Source organism: Carassius gibelio, chromosome B6, assembly GCF_023724105.1.
Source record: "Carassius gibelio isolate Cgi1373 ecotype wild population from Czech Republic chromosome B6, carGib1.2-hapl.c, whole genome shotgun sequence".
Classification (NCBI taxonomy): Eukaryota; Metazoa; Chordata; class Actinopteri; order Cypriniformes; family Cyprinidae; genus Carassius; species Carassius gibelio.
In genome coordinates, this window is record NC_068401.1 from 15,649,982 (window position 1) to 15,673,909 (window position 23,928).

General features: G+C 37.0%; 1 protein-coding gene across 1 annotated transcript; it reads right to left on the minus strand.

The window, feature by feature from the left end:
- Nucleotides 1–3,889: 3,889 nt before the first annotated feature.
- Nucleotides 3,890–19,584, minus strand: dzip1l (DAZ interacting zinc finger protein 1-like). The gene is made up of 15 exons (XM_052559736.1): nucleotides 19,040–19,584; nucleotides 17,772–17,856; nucleotides 17,493–17,617; nucleotides 10,593–10,754; nucleotides 10,312–10,440; nucleotides 9,181–9,243; nucleotides 8,768–8,914; nucleotides 7,277–7,298; nucleotides 7,099–7,161; nucleotides 6,863–6,996; nucleotides 6,449–6,638; nucleotides 6,141–6,315; nucleotides 5,803–6,005; nucleotides 4,581–4,714; nucleotides 3,890–4,424 (listed from the first exon to the last, which is right to left on the minus strand). The coding sequence occupies exons 1-15, from the start codon at nucleotides 19,547–19,549 to the stop codon at nucleotides 4,278–4,280; spliced, it is 2,289 nt and encodes a 762-aa protein (XP_052415696.1). The 5' UTR covers nucleotides 19,550–19,584; the 3' UTR covers nucleotides 3,890–4,277.
- Nucleotides 19,585–23,928: the final 4,344 nt, after the last annotated feature.

Consider the following 23,928-nt stretch of genomic DNA (forward strand, 5'->3'; position numbering starts at 1 on the left):
ACAGTTCAAAGCATCAACCTTTCCAGTGAGTTACATCACCTTCACTGCTGCAGTTTGCAAGTGCTGTGTATTCAGGATTAGTTGCTAATCGGGATAGTCCAATTTACTGCAGGTCGTGAGTATTGTCATAGAGACGCCAGGGACTGAACCAGGACCTGAAATTTGCGAGGCATATGTGCTATACGACCACCGAGCTATATCCTCTTATTAGCATGATTCATATTCCCGAACAAACTCAAACCTGGAAATTTCAGGAAACGCTAACTTTAAAGCCTGTACTAAATCCGAGCTGCGCTTTCATCAGCTTTTGCACAGAGGAAGTGTCCGTCCCAGAGGGTCCTCGCTGCAAACATAATCTCTTGCACACCCCCATCAACGCCAAACAGAAAGGGAACAAATTCACTGTCTCATCCTCATTCTTTCTGGCGTGCCAAGAAGCTGTATACAGTACACTGCAGATCAAAGCCTTAATTGAAAAATAATTATAGGCACTTAATCATGGGAGGCGGTGGGCTAATTGAAGCAAAAACAAGGCAGCGAGTGGAGGCCCTCCGAATCGTAGCAGAAAGAGGATATTGTGTGAGCTCCCGTCTTTAATAAAGCATCGTCTTCAATCCCCCATTGTCTCCCAGATTAAATTGGAGAGGGCTATTAGCAGAGTTAATTGGCTCTCTAATTTAGATCTGGCCAGTCTCAATGCATAACGGATGTGAGTCGCAGCGGCCCATGATGGGCTCACTCTGTCACACCATATTGCCAGACCTGATTGGTTAATGGCTCTGGAATCTGGAAAGTTTGGGCCCATCCTTCAATTGCAGGGGACCTCGTTCTTCCTGGAGGAATCTCCACCCTCAACTCACTTGTCAAGTGATTCTTCATTCCTGTGTAATGGAAAGCAGCTTCAGACCTACTCATGACTGTGCTTGCAAGTTATTTTGACGAAACAATGTTGCTGATCCCTAGAGTGAGTTTATGTTTCCCGGTAAGGATGAAGAGCCATGCGTCTTAATAAATTCACCCTGTGACCCCACTATCTGCGAGGGTCTGACCCGGAGGTCTAACGCATTAAATGAACACTCCACTGTTTTTGAAAATAGTCTCATTTTCCAACTCCCCTATAGATGTAAAACAGTTGTGTTTGACTGTTTTTCGAATCCACTGAGCCGATCTCCGGGTCTGGCGATAGCACTTTTAGCTTAGCTTAGCATAGATCAATGAATCCGATTAGATCGTTAGCATCTCGCAGAAAACTTTTTCCTGTTTAAAACTTGACTCTTCTGTGGTTACATCGTGTACTTAACAGAAAATGAAAAGCACCCATGGTACGGCAGCAAAGTTCCTTGATTATTATGCTAGAAAGAGAATATAGTTCCTAGCCATATTTGCCTAGAAAATCGCAAATTTTCATTTTCCGTCATTTTCTTAGTACAAAATGTCACCACAGAAGAGTCAAGTTTTAAAAAGGAAATAAATAGGAACTCTTTGGCCATTTTTGAGCGAGATGCTGATGGTCTAATCAGATTCAATGATCTATGCTAAGCTACAGCTAAACTGCTACCGCCAGACCCAAAGATTGGCTGAATGGATTAAAAAATGGAAAAACACAATTGTTTAACTCTAGTGGAGTTGGAAAATGAACTTATTTTCAAAAATAGTGGAGTGTTCCTTCAAGTCCAGCTTTTGGTACAGTAATATAGAAAAGGTCTTTATTTTCATCCAGCATCCTGAAGCCTTTTTCGGAGAACTTGAGCCTGCCGTATCCAGCACCGATGGGACCATATCAGTTTCTAGCATCTGTGTTCCCTCTCTGTTAGAACAAAAAACTATTTCAATGTCCCTTGAATTCGCTGGTCTTTCTGCGAGAGCCGCGCTGGATGTTGTATCGTCTGCTTGGTGTTGTGTATTAGTGGATGCTGCTCATTGAAGCCGGGGCCCCCAGGCGTTCATCTTGAAGGATTTGAAATCCTCCGTCTGTCGGCTGAAAGCGGCAACGCTGGCATTATGGAGCTTCGGGATGGACAGAAGATAAAGAACAAGGACACAGAAGATTGTGAGGAACTATGGATTGAGTGTTTCAACACTTATTTCGAGTGTGAAATGTGGGTAAAAATCCTAATTGTCCTCTTCTTGACTGGCCCACATTCAGTGTGAAATCCTCAAGGCTTGTTGAGAAGTACAAACAAACTGTTTCCGCTTGGGGCTTCGGAGAATGAAAAGAGAATGAAAAGAAACACTCTTATCAAGTGCTCTGCAAATTTGTTTCCTGCTGTGATACAAGCGACTTATTCTCAACACACTGCGCCCTCTAGTGGCAGCTGAGCTGTAATAGCAATTAGGCATCAATCTAGTGGTTAGTGAGGAAGAGTTGCAGTGGAAGTAAGCCAAGTAACCATGGGTAAAAGGCTGTAAATGGCACCCTATTTGTCACCATTTTCCCTGGAGAGTCTTTCATCTTGGCCAACACTGCGCGGCTCTGTTCTTTTCTCCGAGACTTTGCTAATGGAGGGTCCACAATGATTGCAGCTACTCAGGCTATCAGAGCTCAGATGCACAGACAGAATTTAAAGGCCAGGGACCTTTATGTCTCTTTATGAGGATGCAAGCCATTCTAGGTCATGGTGTAAAATAGGACAAACAATCGTCAGGCCGCTGCTGAAAGAGTGGTAGGAAGGCAGGTTGTTCGTTGCCGGGTGAGAAACGGAGAGGGGTGTTATTCAACATTTAATCTCATTCTGAGATGAATGTGTGCTGATAAGAATGGCAAGGAACCCAACTCTGTCGACTGAGAGATAAGAACATGCAGCCAGGATATTGTGGGGAATGTAACCTGCGTGGTCGCTTTTAATTTTTGGTCAGAACTTACAGCTACCTCACTTGTTGCAAACTACTAAAAAGTGATTAATAAAAAAATTGGTGTAGGATTTACTTTGAAAAAAAATGCACACTTAGAATTTGCTCATGAATTACACAAGCAATTACAGAAATGGCAATTAGCGTGAACATTTAAAGTTAAAAACAAAATATTATCTTATTGTCAAATGTAATTCAATAATCTTTTTATTTACAGTTTAGCAAACTTTTTCTCAATACTTTCTCATTAGCTACTGTTTGATTTTACTGAATTTATTTCTACCACTGCTATAAGCATGATTATGACTTGCTTTAAAACAAATTAAATCTATAAAGGTTACTACTAACTATAGTTTTAATAATCGTTCAACTTATATGAGAATAGGGAAGTACACACCAAAGCCATTAATGATAATGACACTGATATTGTTGAAATCACTGTTTTCCCAGCTGATGAAAAATAAAGGCATGACAGCCAATCAGAATCCATGTGACTTTAAAGAGCTTGAGCATAACTGCAGAATGCTTATGAAAATAAACAGAACATTATTGTCTATTAGTGTGGATTATAATATGGCTATCATTATAGTTGTCTTTTAAGTTATCGTTTTTGTTGTGATTGTCTAACATTTAGTAGCCTGCTTCCTCCATTCATGTAGAGCTTCCTTAACAACTAAAGATATTAAATATTTTGTAAAATTACATTATTATATTATTTATATAACACTATGTTGAGAAAAAAATATATATACGAAATTACTTGACAATTAATTTTCACGAGTGCAGAATCAGTACATGCTTGTGTCAGCTAGTAATAATGCTTAATGGCATTATTATAGCTGAAACAAACATGAATGTATCTAAACTCATGAAAATGAATTGTCGAATTTACAACTGTTTAATGTGAAAAATATGATAAGGCTCTGCCCATGATCAGGCAGAAAAAAAGTACACATTATTAATTTGTAACCAAAAATCACAATTCTGTTCACAATTCTCGCACATTTAACTTCCTACTGTATATATTTATTTCCCCAAATTTCTCTCATATGTTCATGATTAATTCATAGTCTTCAATATCAAATTCATATTTATTTCAAATATCAATTATACTCTAAATATCACAAACTTGTCCCAATGATTACTTAATCATTGTATATAAAAATCTCACAGCTCATTAAATATTAGTGCTTCTTCTTTGGCTGCTAAAAGTAAATGTATCCTGGACTACAGTATGTTTGGCACACCTGAAGGTTATATTACAGCACACAAACAAGTAATGGCTTATTCTCTAGGGTACAATTTTTGGGTTCACTAATTTCCTAAAGCATAAAAAAAGGCTTTTAATAATGATTCCTTGGTACCTGCACATGCAAATTCTGGGTTTGGAATGAAAACATGTCTTTATTTGACAGTCACATCACACTTCACCATGCTCCTGGTCTACTGGCCACAGAACTCCATGCACTGGTCCCTGAGGTCCCGCCGACCTCTGAACTTCTGCGTACTCCTGTACGGTTGCCTGTTAGCTCTGCAATGGAGGACAGCTCCAGGTCGCTGTCCTCATCAGACAGCTGGAAGACAGGTATATTACAAAGCTTTTCAGTCTAATACTGAAGGCAATGTTCAAAAACGAATTATATTTCTGCTGCAAGATTTTAACAGCAATGGAAATGACTTGAGAATATATGAGCTATGAGAGAATATGTGGTTGTTTGTTGTTTTTTTACCGCTCTCTGTTTTACAATGGCAGGGCGAGGGGAGGGGCTGGATGGGGGCAGAACTCTAGTCCCACCCACAGGCTTTTTGATTGGTGTGCTTAGCTGTCTTTCCAAACTTCTTGTCAGTGTTTGGACAACAGAACCTGCAATCAAAAAACATTCATGTTTAAAAAGTCAACATCCCACATGAAGTTTGTAAGCTCTAAAGCTGGCATTTCAAAAATATTTGTCTAATCTTTTTTTTTTTTTCTTTTTCTGTGCTGCAGGGGTGATGAACTTTTGACCAACACCCAGAAACAAGTTAGCATTCTAGAATAGTTTGAGTTTGCAAACTATTCTAACTAAAACATTAATGGAAAATATGAAAATGGTCTAAAATAAGCTGGGTTTAAAAATGATCCGAAATCAATATTTGAGCAAGTACATAACCAGCAAGTGTTCAAAACGATCCCCTTACTTTAGCACAATTCACAACAGTTAGTTGTTTTCTAAATTGAGTGGTATGGGTGGGTTTGTTCAGACGATGGTATTGACTTGTTACTTGTTCAGACGACAATTTATAGTGAAAATTCTTATATTCCAAGAAGTCGGCTAAAATCTGTGATTGCGAAGTACAGTAAATATCCACACCGGCGCGGTGAATGACTGCCACACATACTCCTCAAAACATTACATTCATCCGCGCTGGAGCCGTGCCGGTGCACAACCCATGCGAGGAAGATAATTCCACAATCAACTGCAATTGCAGGTTTTCAAACAGAGATGGCGAGTCGCCATTGGCGACAAAGAGGTCAGACTTACAGACTGCACTTTAAATAAAGACTGAAAGATCGAGTTGTTGGAAAAAGTTGACTTCGTTATTGAAGTCAAGCTAGTCTAGGTTTAGCTTTTCATGACTGATGATTATATTTAGGGTTCAAAATTCTAATAAGTTGTTCCTTTGTTAAGATTATCATGATTAACAAATCTTGTAAGAATCATAAACTTTTGTTGGTCACAGAGCTTATTGTCTGCAATAATCTGCAATAATGCAGTCACCTGGGTGATGATAACTTCCAGGTTTTTTTCACTTACAAAAAATGTGTCCTTACTGCAGCAGTCTATTTTGGCAAAATTATATAGATGACAGAGGGCTGTTAATGGTTCTATATTAAATATATTTGGTATTCAGAATAATTCCAAATGGAGAAATGCAAATAAATAAACATGTGGGACTTTGGCATTTGCTCACCATGTGAATTGGGACTTTTGGGGAGTTTGGGTGTGTCAGAAGCCTCTGACAGTTCACTGTCTGTCCAATCAGGTTCAGCTGTTGGGTTCAGCAGTGATCCTGACTGGACAAGGCGCACGGAAGGGGAAGGCTTGCCCCGTGAGCTGGTGATATAGGCATTGTCCTCAACTGACTCATCCTCATCTGAACTGAAAGGTGGTGTGCTAATAAGAAAAATATACATTTAAAAACATACTGATAAGGTAATGTTAAGTATAGTTAAAAAAACTTGATATCTCAACTTTCTATTTCATATTAACACGTATGTCTCTAAATAGTCTGAATTAAAAAAAGTATACCCCTTCTTTTTTTGTTGTGTTTTTGGAGTCTGTTTCTGAGGTGCATTGGAGCGTGGGGTGGGTGTTGGAATAAGTGCTGGTGGCTGCTGGCTCTTGGCCCTCCGACCGGATGACTTTGGGCCCTCCGTGGATCGGATGCTTTTTTCCTTCACTAGTGTTGATTTTTTCTTTCCCCCTAAAACAAATATATGAGAATGACTGATCTTGGTTCAGAATAGTGGCACCAAATGGAACTGAGTCGAAAGCAGATAAGTTAGACGTGCGAGTATGGGTAGTGTGGTGGCATGATAAATAACACATTTTCTTACCTTGTTTAAAAGTGCTGGGTGTTAATTTCCCCTGGATATTCTGTAGGCTTTTCACTTGCCTGATGACCTCCCGTGCCAGGTTGTCTCTTTGGTTCTGAAGGTCTGGCTGCTGTCTGTATTTCTGCAGCCGCTGACCAGTCAACAGAGCACTCAGACTCTTAAAAGTTTGCTTAGAGATACCCTTGGTACCCTGCCAAAACATCATCACCTTCAACATCAGAGCAATGCTTGTTGAATGACATCATATATCCATGCATCCACGGTGTTTAGTGCTTGGATTGTACAGTATGTCAGTGATCAGGCTATCATTCCTACAGATTAACTGAAATCATGCCAGGTTTCCTAAAATACTGTCTCATTTAGTATTTTATGCCTTAAATGTTGATATTGATGCTTGTTTGGGTCAGTCTGTACCTTCCGCAGTCCCATATTCTCCAGTTTCTCCTCCAGTGATTCTTCTAGAATGGGTCTAGACGCTTTCATCAGCTCTGACTTTCCTTTACGTAACTTTAGAACCTTCCACTGGGGTTCATCTGATTCCTCCATGCCTGAAGGTGCATACAAATTTTGTTTTAATAATGTACATCATGGCATGATTGGTGTGTGTATGTACAGTATGTACTGCGGTTAGAAACTAATTAACCACACACTCTCTTCATCTTCCTCCACTGGTTCTTCAGGAGAATCTTGGGCTTTTTGCAAAACCACTGGAGCTACCAAATGAGAGACAAAAATGTGTCAATACACATTAAATTAGAATCAAAGCAACAATATTTTTATGTGATTATGCATTGAGTAAATCCATAAATGGCAGCTATAATTCATTACCTGAGACTGACAGCTTTTTAATCTGTGGTGAAGCATTAATAAGAAATATGATTAGTATTCAAGTATCAAGACATCAGCAGATAATTTAGCAGTAACTACAATCACGTTAATCTAATTATGTGTTATTATATGAGTTAAAGGTGAAGTGTGCCATTTTAAAATACTTAAAAAATAGCATCACATCTTAAAGGGTGGGTGAAATGCTCGTTTTCACTCAATATCCTGTTAATCTTGAGTACCTATAGAGTAGTACTGCATCCTTCATAACTCCAAAAAGTCTTTATTTTTATTATATTTATAAGAGAAAGATAGTCTGTACCGATTTTTCCCGGAAAAACACGAGCGTCTAGAGGCATGACGTGTGGGCGGAGCTAAAGAATCACGAGCGCGAGTAGGCTTTTGAGTTGAAAGCATGTGGAAGCTGTGACACAGATCCAGAGGCTGAAATTTAACAAGAGCAGCATCAGCAAAGGCGGTATGCTATGTGGTATGTACTGAAACTGTATATATTTGCTTAGCGGTTTTGGAATATGACTAAGTTCCACTTTATGTCGTCTCTTTTTCTTTTTTTTTTTTTTTTTTAAACTGTACATGTGGAAAGTGCAGTTTGATGGCAACATCGCATGTTGTTTACTTGATGTGCTTACGCGCTGATAGCTAAGTTAACAACACAGAGACATGTGGTTCCAACACACAATCGTGACCCTTTTCCGTTGGGACTGCATTATCCTTAAGAAATAAACGATGTGCAATCCGAAATGCAGGGAACAAACAAAAACACTTGCACAACTCCGTTGATGCTCTGTAAAAATAAACTCCATCCACTGGTCCCTTAATTCTGTTTCTCTTTTGGTAATCTGTGCAGGGTTGTCTTGTCCTGGCAACCAAAAACACACTTCTTTTGTGACTTTTCGCGACGCTCTCGCTCTGATCAGGCTGTGCTCAGCCTCTCAGTGCTGTGCTATACGGGAGTGCGCGCTCTTCCGGCAGAAGAGCGCGCGCTCCATATAAGGAAATTCCGCTCCATCTAACGTCACACAGAGCCATACTCGAAAAAAACTTTCCGAAACTTGTGACAAACCGGAAGAGGTTTTTTTGGAACAAAAATACTCCTTCAAACGTACAACTTAATTTTTGAAACTTTGTCCATGTTTAGCATGGGAATCCAACTCTTTAATAGTGTAAAAAACTCAGTATGCACGAAATAGCATTTCACCCCCCCCTTTAATAAGATAACTATAGGTTAATATGTTCTCCAAAGAGTGTTAACACGGGTGCTTATTTTTACAGAATGGCTCGCAATAAACTCTTTAGCGTAACTTGGTTGTCCAAACAAAGCAGATGAGATGGGGATTCTGTAAACATTATTTTTGCAAGTCTTTTTAATGCCTCTAGTGGCACTTCACTATCAAGGATACCATTTTCTGACAAGAGCATGGTTTTATAGCTATTTTGTATCCACTGTTTGTTACTGTGGAGTAAATAACCAACCTTCTCCTCCTGAGATTTGATTAATCTGTCCTTCTGGCTCAGCTGAGAAGAGAGAGAGACAACCTGCCGCTGAAGTTTCTGCAGACTGGAGCCAGAGTTCTTCTCCACAGACAAGGCCTTCACAAGCCTGGCATTCTCACTCTTCAGCTGTAACACACACATACAAATCACAGACAAGATAAGAGTGTTTCAGCATGTTGCCCAGTAGGGGTGTGCAGCAAAGCCAATATCTGTATCTGCAGCAATCTTAAAATTATTTATATATGCATCGAATAAATTCAGGAAATCATTAAATCATATAATTGTTTTATTAGAATTCAAACATTTCTTTAAACATCTTTTAACCTGAACAAAAACTTAATGTTAAATATACTCATAATGCCCAGACAGTGCAATACTATAAAAAGACTTGCCTCTTCCTTCTCCTGTCGGTGTCTGTTCTGTGCTTCCTGAAATTTCTCCTTCCATTCACTTTTCTAAATGGACATGAATAATATATTGAGAAACTGGTAATGCATGCACTCTGTGAACTAAAAAGTATCATATATGCATAATATATATATATATATATATATATATATATATATATATATATATATATATATATATATATATATATATATATATATATATAAATTCCTTTAAGAACCCAGAACCAAATTTACAACCAAAAATTATAATGTAGTTTGACCTTACATCAGTTTTCAGTGACAAATAGTGCAACATTGCGAGTGATTTACTCACATTGTAGAGGGTTGTTTCCAAATGTAGCTACTAAAACATACATTGAGTCCGTAATGGATGTTGAAATCTTGTTTAACAGTCGCAAACATTATGATCTTATATATTGAGCTGTTCCACACAGAAAGAGAATGGACAGCTGATATCCCCCAGCAGTCAGAACAAAATCAACTCTCCGAAAATGTATATTTCACACTTATTTGTTTTGTTTTTGAATAAAGAGATCCCTGGACAGATTCTTGACTGCATAATCGACACAAGAAAAAATGAAGGAATCTATGTGCTGTATTTTGATGATTTACCACAGAGAGGTACGCAATAATGTAGGGAGGATGTTTTCTCTTGTCTCTGATTTACCACTAGCCCCATTGAACTTGAAAAACATTTATTATATCTAGCCAAGTTTCTACCCCATACAGTAAATGTAAACATTGCAAAGACCATAAGCATGCCCACACTCATGTCTCCAAAGATCACAGATGCCATCTTGTGCACCTAGCCAATTATAACTGCAGATTTTAATTAGCCTATATTTCAGCTTCAGAAAATATACCTAATTTGCATTTAAGTCACAAAAATAAAAATAAAAAAGTATTTTATTTCATCTCAAAGTCTATACTAGGCATTCCTAAATATAAATAACTTGCATAAGAGTTGTTCAGTATGCTATTATAATATAAATAAATTTATGCTGATGAATAATCCTTTTTTTTCACTTCTATAAAAATAATAACCATTCATTTTCATTGGGCATTGTATTAATGACTCATGCATTACTCAGTGAACAAGCAAACGACTCTCACCTTCCTGGCCATTTTCTCTTTTAGCTCTTTCTCTCTGTTTTCTCTCAGTTCTTTCTCAGGGTCACTCTCTTCTTGTAAAGTGACATTATTAGGTACACCCACCTCTTTGTTCTGCAACACTAGCAGTTTCTATAGATGAAAAAAAAAAGAAAAAAAAAGAAAACATCAACAATGTATGTCTGTATGTATGGCTTCCTGGCAGACATCCATACCAGAGGATCTGTCTCCATCTACTGGTGACAGTTTAAAGTAGGCTTTTAATTTTAAATCATTATACTCACAGCCTCTATGGATGAGCTCTTGCTTGCCATGTCTTTAGACTCCTGGAGAAATAACTGTCTCAGCTCTCCAATTTCCTGCTGAGATTTTCTTCTCTCCTCTTCTTTCCATCTCTCCAGTGCTTCCTTCTCTGACTGTTCTCTCCTTCGCTGCTCCTCTTGTTCCTGGAACACATCTGAGTTAAGTGACATATGTTCTCTTAAACTGGTATTTCATATGGAGTTTAAGGAGTCTTCATCATCTAAGGGGAAACTGTGATGTAAAAAAGAGATCTTTAAATACTTTTACACTTGCTCACACAACTTTCGAGAGAAAAGAAACTTTGCATTTGGGTTCTTTTATAAAAGTATTTTATTTCTGCAATAAATGGTATATTTGCTTGGAAAAACATTGAAATTGATTTTTTTGTTCTTCTTCTTGTTTTTTTTTTTTTTTTTTTTTTTTTCATTTCTAATTATTTTGATCAACAGTTTTGTGATTGCATTTAAAAGATTTACAAGCAAGCCAAAAAGTTTCAAGGAGAATGCAAAACTTTTTTGATACAACTTAACTGAATCCAAGTTTCTCAAGGGAACACAAAAGCACTGAAATAGTATTATTCCTCTCGTCTCATTTTCCTATCAACATATTCCTTTAAGGGCTTAGAATTATTAGAGATGGTGAAGGAAAAATTATTTTCAAACGATTTACAATGATTCAGTGATTTGAATTTATTTTGGTTTCACTCGCAAAACTTTTGTGTTCGCCCAATACTATGCCATGGTCTGTCTGAATACTTGATTCTGATTGGCTGGCAGGTGTTGATTAAGTAAGGAATAATTGACCACGGGCCATTGAATTATTAGAAAAATGTGCATTATTTTTCTAATAATTCAATGATCCTGAGTCAACTATTGCACTTACACTAAAGTTACCACATCTCAAGACATCGACCAGATATATTTAAAGGGATCCGTCTGGTTTTGGTACTTAAATCACTCTTCCACATCTCATCTAACACCTCTTTTGCTAGATCTAAAACATAATTTTAAAGTTGGTAATGGAAGCTTGAGCCGTTGATTGCATACTAATGCAGTTGTTAATAAAGTAATTAGAAAGAGAGCGAGACAGAGACACACAGAGAAAGAGAGAGAGAGAGAGAGAGAGAGATAGATAGATAGATAGATAGATGATAGATAGATAGATAGATAGATAGATAGATAGATAGATAGATAGATAGATAGATAGATAGATAGATAGAGATAGTATCTTGAGGCCATGAGTTAGTATCTTGAGGCCACGAGTTAGTATCTTGAGGCCACGAGTTAGTATCTTGAGGCCACTAGTTAGTATCTTGAGGCTACCAGTTACTAATCTTGAGGCCACGAGTTAGTATCTTGAGGTCACTAGTTAGTATCTTGAGGCTACCAGTTACTTATCTTGAGGACACGAGTTACTATCTTGAGGCCACAAGTTAGTATCTTGAGGCCACAAGTTACTATCTTGAGGACACGAGTTACTATCTTGAGGCCACAAGTTAGTATCTTGAGGCCTCGAGTTACTATCTTGAGGCCACGAGTTAGTATCTTGAGGCCACGAGTTAGTATCTTGAGGTCATGAGTTACTTATCTTGAGGCCACGAGTTAGTATCTTGAGGCCACGAGTTAGTATCTTGAGGCCATTAGTTACTTATCTTGAGGCCACGAGTTAGTATCTTGAGGCCATGAGTTACTTATCTTGAGGCCACGAGTTAGTATCTTGAGGCCACGAGATAGTATCTTGAGGCCATTAGTTACTTATCTTGAGGCCACGAGTTAGTATCTTGAGGCCATTAGTTACTTATCTTGAGGCCACGAGTTAGTATCTTGAGGCCACGAGTTACTTATCTTGAGGCCAAGAGTTAGTATCTTGAGGCCACGAGTTACTATCTTGAGGCCACGAGTTACTATCTTGAGGCCACGAGTTAGTATCTTGAGGCCATGAGTTACTTATCTTGAGGCCAGAAGTTAGTATCTTGAGGCCATGAATTAGTATCTTGAGGCCAAGAGTTAGTATCTTGAGGCCAAGAGTTAGTATCTTAATTTTTTTTTTTTGACAAAGTGGGACCAGAGGGGCTCCGTACATAAGCTATATTGTCAACAGTGTACTGCACCTGTATAAAATACCTAAGCTTAAATTGCGAACTTTAGGCTTCATTATATTTCTCATCAGAAAAAGTAAAACCATGGCGCAGGTAGGCTACTACACACACGCATCTCATTCTCACTCAAGTTCGCTCGCTAAATTAAATGCTATAATTAATTCAAACAAATGTAATCTTACTGCACTTAATAATATTTTCCTGCTCTGGAATTATATTTAGTTCAATAATAATGAATAAAACTTTATAAAACTTAACGTAACTTTTTCAGAAACTATCAAACAGATGCCATTACATAAGAAGAAAAACACAATGAAAATGAAAAAACCACTCTCGCGGTGATTAAATCTGCTACACCAAAAATTATTTTTCACAGACAAAGTGAAAGACATTTATTTTAACCTGTACACTTATTTTGGTCATGTCACTGCACTCAGAAACTTTGGGATGACATTGTTGTGTTTGACAAGTGTAAGAGTCTGCCAGGCTTCTCAGTACATATGAAAAACATTATATTTGAGAATTATGACTCTGACCCCACAAACGAAAATATCAGTTTTGTTATAAATGTAAAAATTTTTCCTGAACAAATTTCACATTCACAAATGCAAATTGTCCAACTGTAAACCTGTCTTCTCTGTTTTTCTAAAAGAAATGGAAAATTATTTGAATTTAATCTCAGTATCTACTAATAAGAAAGCTATAAGGACTGTTAGAATTTGTTACGCCTTTGATCATGTGTAATTTTCTTTAGATTTTGGCCCTCTTTCCTTTAGTTCTATTTTATTCTTTATTGTTTTTTTTTTTTTTTTTTTTTTTTTTTTTGTGGTTGATATTATGTGATGTATGTTTATACTTTTGTGTGTTTTTGTTCTATGAAAAAAAAAAGAAATAGAAAAAAAAGCTCTTACAGTGATTTGTATGCAATACGTCTTGCCTTGTATTACTAAATAGTTTGTATTACTAAATATGCAAATAATATTTGACCTTCGATCATCTCAGTCTGTAAAGATGAGCTCTCAGGAGGAGATATGGAGCAGCATCATCTTCCTCCTCCGCTTGTTCTTCAAGGCAGCTTGAAGTAAACTTGTGTTACTGAAGTGACCGATTACATCGATACAAGTTTTTAATGTTACAGTGTGCAACAGTTGTTGCAGGTAATTATTTTCATTCAGTAACACAGGCTTACTTCAAGAGTAGATCACCGTTAAACCCGCCCCCACGAGAGGTTTGTGTCAAAACTCTAAATGAAAAACTGTGAAGCAAAAGCGTAATCTGTGGCAATGCATTCAGAATCCACGATCAGCGAAAACTAATCTTTGAAAAACATTAACGAAAAATGAAGCATATTTGAAGAGCCTGTTACATTTGTGCAACTGTGTTAATTTTTTTTTCATTTTCATTGTGTTTTTCTTCTTTTGTAATGTCATATTTTTGATAGTTTCTGAATTTGAATATTGAAGCAAATGTAATTCCATAAGTAGAATGCTACATTTAACAAGTTGTAGCCAGTGATGCGTGGGTCAGTGTATAAACAACCCGCACCTGACCGATGTTTTCAACTAACCCACCCGCTATTTGGACCGCAAAAAAGAAAAAGAAAATATTGTACTCGATCTGCTTCCTGACCTAGGGTGACCATATGAGCAATTTTCCCAGGACGCGTCCTTGCCAGGATTTTTATATTGCCTAAAATATCCAGATCTTGGGTGTTTGTGCTGTGCAGATAAATCATTGTATGACATTCATATAAGAGCTATAGAGAGCAGAGCAGACGGCTTCCTTATGCATTAAAATCACTCTCTTGGTACTTTGGTGTCATACAATGAACGGTGTGCAGTGACGCTTCAAGTTGAATAAAACGAACAAACACCTAACATGTATGTGTATTTGCATTGCTTTGATCATTTTCTGTAGATCTCACCTTCTCACACGCCACGATTGGTTGATTATGTACCATACTTGCATGTTATTGGTCAAAATACTTTGGATGTTTAAGGCAATATAGAATTTCTGACAAGGACGCGTCCTGGGAAAATGGCTCATATGGTCACCCTACCTGACCCGCATTTTCTAAAAGTAGTAAATGCGTCACCCCTTTATATTAATTTAATTACATAAATAGGCTATAGCCTACAGGATAATAAACGTTATGACCGCACACATAAGGCTTGCCACAAAGAAATTGTTAAAGTAATGATTATGAATGTGTCTAAATTAGCAAGGAGACATTTAATTGTTTATTAATAAACTGGTGTTTTCTGTGTAACTGCTAAGATGAAGTTGACGATGCGGACTCGCCATGAACGCCAGAGAGAAATGCACATTTCATATGGATTACATAATCAGAGAGTAGCCTATTTATTTTGGTTTGAATATTTTCATTTAAAAGCAGACATTTCAAGCTTTCTGTAATATATTGCCTATATATTTTTTTAAACCCACCGACTAAAATATTAAAGGTACAGGTTGTAGGACCTGCCACAAGAGGGCACACTATCAAAACAATAACAATCGCGTGGTTTGATGACGCTAAGAAGCATGAAATGATGGGACTTGTTGTCTTCTACCCAACCGCTAATGGCCATCAACCAGACGGAAAGATAAATAATGGATTCAACGGATGTTTTATAAATGTTGTGTTTGATTTCATCATTTTATTATATTGAATTAGACCCGAATAATGGAAGGTTTACAACTAAATTTTTAGTCATAGATGTTAGAATATTTGTCCAATTTGATGGTGTGATAACAGCACAGTTTCAAGTATTCAAATCAATAATAATAAATGTTATTTTGAACTTACCAATATCATTTGCAATAATGATTGATTCATATTTCTGTAAATCGAAACTGTTTTTATTTACACCGTTTAACTTGTGAGGTGAAATAAGCAAGGGTAAATAAAGTGGTAAATAACCAAATGCAATAACACTGCACCTACATAAACTTTAGTCATTCAAACAGCAAACGCGAGTTCAACGATTTGCGCGAGTAGATTACATACAAAGTCAATGCAAAGACGCGATCAGACTATGGATCACACACGTCCTCGCGCGGGTCTAGAGACGCAATGCCCCGCATTTGGCTTGTATGCCCCATAATACTAATCTTGTTGATCTTTATAATAGCATACATGGGAGCTGTCCTTGTCGACAGAACCAGCGGCAGATGGTAAACAGTAATTATGTTCCATAAATAAGTAACACAATTCACCATAAAACGTGCAAGAAGAAATAAATAAGGAACTGCTTGAAGCAACCTAGTGGACTGCTGGACACAAGACAGTACTTCCGCATTTGTCCTCGACACTGTTATCATGTGGTTTCTACGTCAGTAAAGGCGGTAACAAAGGATAACTAACGTCATTGACAGGCGACTGCACTGCCCCGTGTCACTGTTTAGAATGCGATTTTTTAAAATGATTTACAAGTGGTTGAAAACATTAGAGATATTGTTAGTAATCAGCTGGACAAAATATATAGCACTAGCCTAGTGGTTTTTGGATATTTTACTGCAAATATCTTACAAATTGTACCTTTAAGACACTTCCTGACCCAAAATATCACCCAAAGTTTCTACAGTTTTTTTCTTGGCTGTTTCAGAATCTGGAAAATTGACTGGGGCAAACTTGTTACTACAGTCGGTAGAGAGATATGAATGTGTGTGACATACATATGATATGAATGTGTGTGATAAATGCTCGTCACTTCTGCTGCCGAAACTTTGTCAGCCCTTGGGTCATTTGGTTTATTGAAAAACAATTGCACTGATTTGCATGTTTCTTGATGGTGTGCTTTTTTTCTGTGGTACTCACATGCACCATGTGAGTTCACTACGTATTCTCCACCATGTCCCACAGAAAAACTGCTTTTGCATAAAATGCAAAAAGCTCTCTCTGCTTCGCCATCTACAGGTCTTAACCAAAAGTATGTTGTGGTCCATTCGCTATTAAAAGTGCATCTTCTCTTTTTCGTGGCCACACTGGCCATGGCTGCTTAACCTGACCGAGCAGCGTGCCCGCTCTCCAATTTGAGATTGCTGACAAGGCTGAGGAGGCTTTCGTGCACCAGTCAACAGTTTGATTGATGTACAACTCAGCCTATCGACTAACAATTTTATTGCTCTCCTCTGAACTATTGGACACAAGTTAACAGTACGCCTATGGACGTATCCGTGTTTTTATTAGGCAGGGTCGAATGAAAAAGTGGGACAGATGCTCACTTTGCGTGAGGCGGGAAAAAGGGTCAAATTGCTGTACAGTACAACGTAAAGCCGTAAAGTGTAGGCCTATGTATTCAAAAATTGTGTCTAGTACTATATAAATTACAAAGGTTTAATTGGCATCTTTATTTCAAACGACCCGACCGACCGCGGCCCAAATATCATAAAAAATCTTTTTGGATGACTTGTAACCGCGGGTGACCACAGGCACCCGCTCATTTTGGATGAACCTGCGCATCGCTGGTTGTAGCCTAACTGACGAAAATAACCGTTATTTTTAACGTTCGGGTCAAATATTGCAGCTAAAATTTTATTAACATCTTTAATATGTGAATGCCGGAAATGACCATGGCATAAGCGGGATAATCAACGGCTAACTGTGCATTAAACGATTTGATGGTTCTTTGCCTCCACTTCGTGCATTCAAATTGTATAATGCACAGCTAGCCGTTGGTTGTCCCTTATGTATCAAATACTGGAAATAGATACAGAAGAAAACAGGGTTATTTAAGAATCGTAAAGCTGTATAGGATGCTGGATCTTGATTAAACAAACTCACCTGCTGTCGCCTCAAACTTTCTGTTTCTCTCTCTGCTTGTAGCTCCATTTGAGTCAATCTCAGCTTCTCCTTCAGCTCTTCTATCCTATCTTCCATCTCTTCAACCTTCCGCTTCTTTTGTCTCTCTGAAACATATACATGCACAAGCAGTGATATTCAGATATTGTTAATTATTTCCAACCACATCATCACTGAAATTCAAATGAACTGCTAGCTCACCTGCCTAACCTGAAATTGTATTAAACTTGTATTAAACAAACACATTTTTTTTCCACCAACCTGCATCTGTAACTTCAGGATGTCGTCTCTGAACATGTGCTTGTAAGTAAGAGTAGTTCACAAATGATTTTTCACAGAACTGGCACTGTCAAGAATAAAAAGGCATCAAAATATTAGAACTGGTTTTATGATATCTAAAGGTCACCCAGCAGCCAGTAGTTCATTCTGTGCCGAATTTACAATATACTTAATCATGAAATTTAGTAATGTTTCTTAAATTAAATAGTACATGTAACATTATGTTACCAGACTCAAAAAGCTCACATTACACATTTCCAATTCTTTATCTTTCCAGTTAGCTTTGGTTAGCAAAATACCAGCTTAGCCTATAGTTATTTTTATTATCTATGTCACACATTTTTAAAGTATTGAATTTGGCAACCCACTCTAAAAAACAAACAAACAAAAAAAATAACATTTATTAGCCTACAGATTCAAAATCCTACCAATCCAAAAGTTTGGGGTCAGTAGGATTTTTCATTTATTTTATTTTTTAAAGATCAATGCTTGCATTATGCACAGATACATTAATTTGATGAAAAGTGGCAGTGAAGAAATTTACAATGTTAAAATATTTCTATTTCACAGAAATGGTGTTCTATTGAACTCTATTAATTAAAGAATCCTTCAAAATGTCACAGTTTCTATTATTATTATTATTTAAACATTGATCATATCACGTGACCTGAAGACTAGAATAATTTAGCTTTGCCGTCGAAGGAATAAATAACATTTTAAAATAAATAAAAAATAGAAAACAGTTATTTTAAATTGTTTGGGATCAGTACTTTTTCCATTTATTTATTTATTTTAAAAAAAGGATTAAGGCTTTCAGTAAGCACAGACTCATTAAATTATGAATAGTGACAGTAAAGAAATGTACAATGTTAAAATATTTATATTTAAAATAAATGCTGTTTTACTGAACTCTATTCATTATATATATATATATATATATATATATATATATATATATATATATATATATATATATATATATATATATATATATATATATATATATATATATATATATATATATATTCCTGTTTTTAATATAGATTTGATCAAATAAATCCAGCCTTGGTGAGGATAAGAGGCTCCAAACACACACACACACACACACACACACACACACACAAACACACACACACACACACACACACACAAACACACAGAACATACAGATTCAAAATGTTTGAACAGTATGATTAGGAGTGTAAGGTTTTAAAAGAGTTTCAACAGTTCTTCATTTGTAAGAAAAGCACCTTGTGATAATTATTAGCACTGGCCTGCAGGAGGAGCTGTTGAGTGGCGATCATTTTTTTTCTCCGTCGATTCTCCTGTTTGGCCTCTTGCACATTTTTTTCAAGTTCTGCTCGTTGTTCTTCTCCTCGCTGGACCAGAGAGAGTGCCGCCTGCAGACGCTCCTCCAGTCCTGACAGCTGAGAGCTCAGCAAGTCCTGGCAGTGCAGCAGGTACTCAGTGCTCAGCTGAGACATACGAAGCAGTTTGATCAAAGAAGGGTCAGCAGGTCCTCGACAGTTTGGGCACCTCTCGCCCTCCACGGCACAGAACGTTACGGTCGTAATGAAATTCTGAAGCATATCAACATCCATGTCTCGCTCAACACGTTCCACATCAAGGGCTGAGAGACGCCTCCAGTCTACGGGCTCAGTTCGTGAGCGGAAGCGGAAGGGCTGAAGCTGGTGTGCTGGGTTCCAGGGTGGTGTGGAGAGAGCACTGTAGGGCTCACCAGGGGAGAACTGGCCCAACATGGTGACAGGTTTGAGAAAGAGAGGTGAATGGATGTGGTGATTCCTAAACAGAGGCTGAGTGTGGAGAGAAAACACAATTTAATATCAAAGTTTAGCTTTGATAGCTAAAATGTGACTAAAGACGTTGTTTCTGAAAATTCAGCAATGCCATCCAGGAATTAATTACATTTTAAAACATGTTAAACCAGAAAAATGTATTTTAAACTGTAAAACTGTTTCACAGTATTACTGTTTTATTGTGTTTTTGATTAAATTCGTTTTGCAGCCTTGGTCAGCCCAAAATACTTCTTTTAAAAATATCCTACCAACAATGCATATCAATGTATCCAATTTTAAATAAAAAAATTCAGACAATTTAGTTTTATTTTTTTACATTTAGTATTATTATTTACTATAGTGTGTATTGTTGTTGCCCCATTCCAAATGAATTGCTAAGTGCAGGAAATATATTCACGTGAATTAGATGGCAGATAACATATAGTGAAAGTCAAAGAGTCCATCTCTATGACAGCAACTAAAAACCATTGTCAGCGGCCACTCTTGCACTCTTGTTTTTAGGACTGTAATTTCAATGAAAAGCTCAATTGTCAACAATAAAATGTGTGTGAAAGAGAGCAAGAGCTGCATTTCTTATCTTATTTTCTGTGCATTGCTAGACTATAATATACACCAGCATTCACATTAGCCATAAGAACAGACCCAAATTTTAATCTGTTAAGGAAATCTTGAATATTAACGAGATCTCATGTTTCTTAAAGATTTTTTTTGTTTTATATAGCAGTCAAAAACTAATATTTTTACCTGAAAATGCGCTTGGTAAGGGTTCATCTTGTTCTGATATGAATCAGTGCCATGGGCTCTGAACTGAGTTTACATATCAACAGTAAACGGTCTCTCTGCAACTCAAACTAAACCCGTCACACTATCTGGCTATTTTCACACTTCTCATGTTTCTAGACAACTAACCACACCTGTAAATCTGACTGCACAATCTCAATAGTATACCAGGCAAAGTTTGTGCATCATAATATAAACATTTTCTCAGAGTCTTAATGACTGAGAGACCAAATACAGGTCCTTCTCAAAAAATTAGCATATTGTGATAAAGTTCATTATTTTCCATAATGTAATGATAAAAATTAAACTTTCATATATTTAAGATTCATTGCACACCAACTGAAATATTTCAGGTCTTTTATTGTTTTAATACTGATGATTTTGGCATACAGCTCATGAAAACCCAAAATTCAAAATCTCAAAAAATTAGCATATTTCATCCGACCAATAAAAAGAATTTTTTAATACAAAAAAAGTCAACCTTCAAATAATTATGTTCAGTTATTCACTCAATACTTGGTCGGGAATCCTTTTGCAGAAATTACTGCTTCAATGCGGCATGGCAACGAGGCAATCAGCCTGTGGCACTGCTGAGGTGTTATGGAAGCCCAGGATGCTTCGATAGCGGCCTTAAGCTCATCCAGAGGTTTGGGTCTTGCGTCTCTCAACTTTCTCTTCACAATATCCCACAGATTCTCTATGGGGTTCAGGTCAGGAGAGTTGGCAGGCCAATTGAGCACAGTAATACCATGGTCAGTAAACCATTTACCAGTGGTTTCGGCACTGTGAGCAGGTGCCAGGTCGTGCTGAAAAACAAAATCTTCATCTCCATAAAGCTTTTCAGCAGATGGAAGCATGAAGTGCTCCAAAATCTAGTGATAACCTGCTGCATTGACCCTGCCCTTGATAAAACACAGTGGACCAACACCAGCAGCTGACATGGCACCCCAGACCATCACTGACTGTGGGTACTTGACACTGGACTTCAGGCATTTTGGCATTTCCTTCTCCCTAGTCTTCCTCCAGACTCTGGCACCTTGATTTCCGAATGACATGCAAAATTTGCTTTCATCCGAAAAAAAAACTTTTTTTGCCAAATTTTTTCCTTCCCACAGACTTCCCACTGAGGTGCCTTGATACAGCACTCTGGGAGCAGCCTATTCGTTCAGAAATTTATTTCTGTGTCTTACCCTCTCGCTTGAGGGTGTCAATGATGTCCTTCTGGACAGCAGTCAGGTCGGCAGTCTTACCCATGATTGCGGTTTTGAGTAATGAACCAGGCTGGGAGTTTTTAAATGCCTCAGGAATCTTTTGCAGGTGTTTAGAGTTAATTAGTTGATTCAGATGATTAGGTTAATAGCTCGTTTAGAGAACCTTATCATGATATGCAAATTTTTTGAGATAGGAATTTTGGGTTTTCATGAGCTGTATGCCAAAATCATCAGTATTAAAACAATAAAAGACCTGAAATATTTCAGTTGGTGTGCAATGAATCTAAAATATATGAAAGTTAAATTTTTATCATTACATTATGGAAAATAATGAACTTTTTCACAATATGCTAATTATTTGAGAAGGACCTGTAACTAAATTATCTGATTCCCACCAGAATCAGCATCCACTTCTCTTAATAGTAGGAATTAAAGTATTTTTTTTCCTTATTGTGTCTAATTATTATGGATGTGTGTATGTAGGCCTAATGTTTGAGCAATATTTTGGTTACAAATGTAGTCTCAGCATGTATAACCAAAGAATATGGAATACCCTTTAAAGGACTTTGGTATAACCAAGGTGCAAGATGCAGTCTATTGACTGATTAAAACAAACAAACAAACAAAAACACAGAGGACCACTTTGGATGTCACCTCACTTCACACGAATATTATATATATATATATATATATATATATATATATATATATATATATATATATATATATATATATATATATATATATATATTAACGTTTTCTTCAACGTTTAAAATGTATAAATTAATGTCAAAATAAACTTTTATGATATTAATGAAAATAAAATTACATAAAAAGTAAATCACCAAGTAAAGCACTTTTTTTTTTTTTTACTTCGCTTAACATAGCCTATTTAACGTTAGAGTTATTAAATCTCTATCTGAAAATGGGTTAGACGTTGTAACTAATTACACGCACTAACTTGAGATTTGATTTAAACCTGATTTTTAAAAGATTGCTCCCATTTATAATGTCTAATGTCGTCACTGACCCATCTGTAGCCTTGTTAATAACAGTACCTCGGGGGGGAAAATGATACCAGTATGTTACATTAAAAAGTAACCTATGTAAGCAATTATTTTTTGCGATCAGCGGTTGACAACAGCGACATACTGTACACAAAAGTAACGTCTAGTAGTCTACATAAAAGTTAAAATAAAAAAGAGATTTCAGACACTTACCCTTGTCTTGATTACAAAAATAAAAATAATAATAAGTTAACAGCTTTAAGCTACAAACTGAAAGGAGAAGTTAACAGCTGGCAACTGTTGCTGCTGGGCGGGGCTAAGAGAGAAGCGTTTCTTGTTGCCATAGTGCAGGGGTTTTCAAAGTGTGGGGCGCGCCTCCCCTGGGGGGCGCCAGAGCATGTCAGGGGAGGCGCGGGAAAAATTATAATAAATTAAAAATATAATTGAGTTTAATTATTATAAGTATTTTTTATTATATTTGAATGTTTTTACTTAAATGATACTAAAAAAATAAAAAATATGATAAACATTTTTCACCCAGAAGGCCGTAGCTTAGAATTTGCAATTCATACACTATTTTTCCAACGAGACAATCCAGCACGAGTGGATTCGCGATCCATTCAAATTCAAGCCAGCAGAAAGTGACGCACTGTCTATACAAGATGAAGAGGCTTTGATTGATCTGACTAGTAATCATTACTGGAGCAAATGATTGGACATTTCTGGCTCTCTATTCAAAATGAATATCCTGAACTTACACAAAGGGCACTGAGGAAAATTTTACCATTCGTTTCAACGTATTTGTGCGAATCAGGATTTTCTGTTCTGACATTCATCAAGAATAAATATCGTTCACGTCTTCAAGTGGAGGATGACCTTGGTCTGTTTCTGACGTCTCTGCAACGACGTCTGAATTAGTCTTCTCTGGGCAGCAAGGAAACAAATGCATACCGCTCACTAAGGTAGGGATATAATTATGTAAGCACATTCATCAGTAGTAGAGATGTTTACATTTTGGCGTTGTTTAAAGTTCTTTCCACACTCTGTTACAGGTAATCTGACTGTTTTGACTGGGGTGGACAGTTATTGCAATTTTAAATTGCTAAAAAAATATCCATCGTGGTTTTTGTTTCGTATCCTAGTTTTAAAAACGTTATATTAACCTACTTGTTATTACTCTAAAAATAACTGCACATGTGCAATTTTAACACAAATAATAATAAAAGCGAGTAAACAGTCTGTCATTGTGTGTTTATCTTTGTGTGTGTGTGTGTGTGTGTGTGTGTGTGTGTTTTGGGTGGGGGGGGGGGGGCGCCACTGGGTA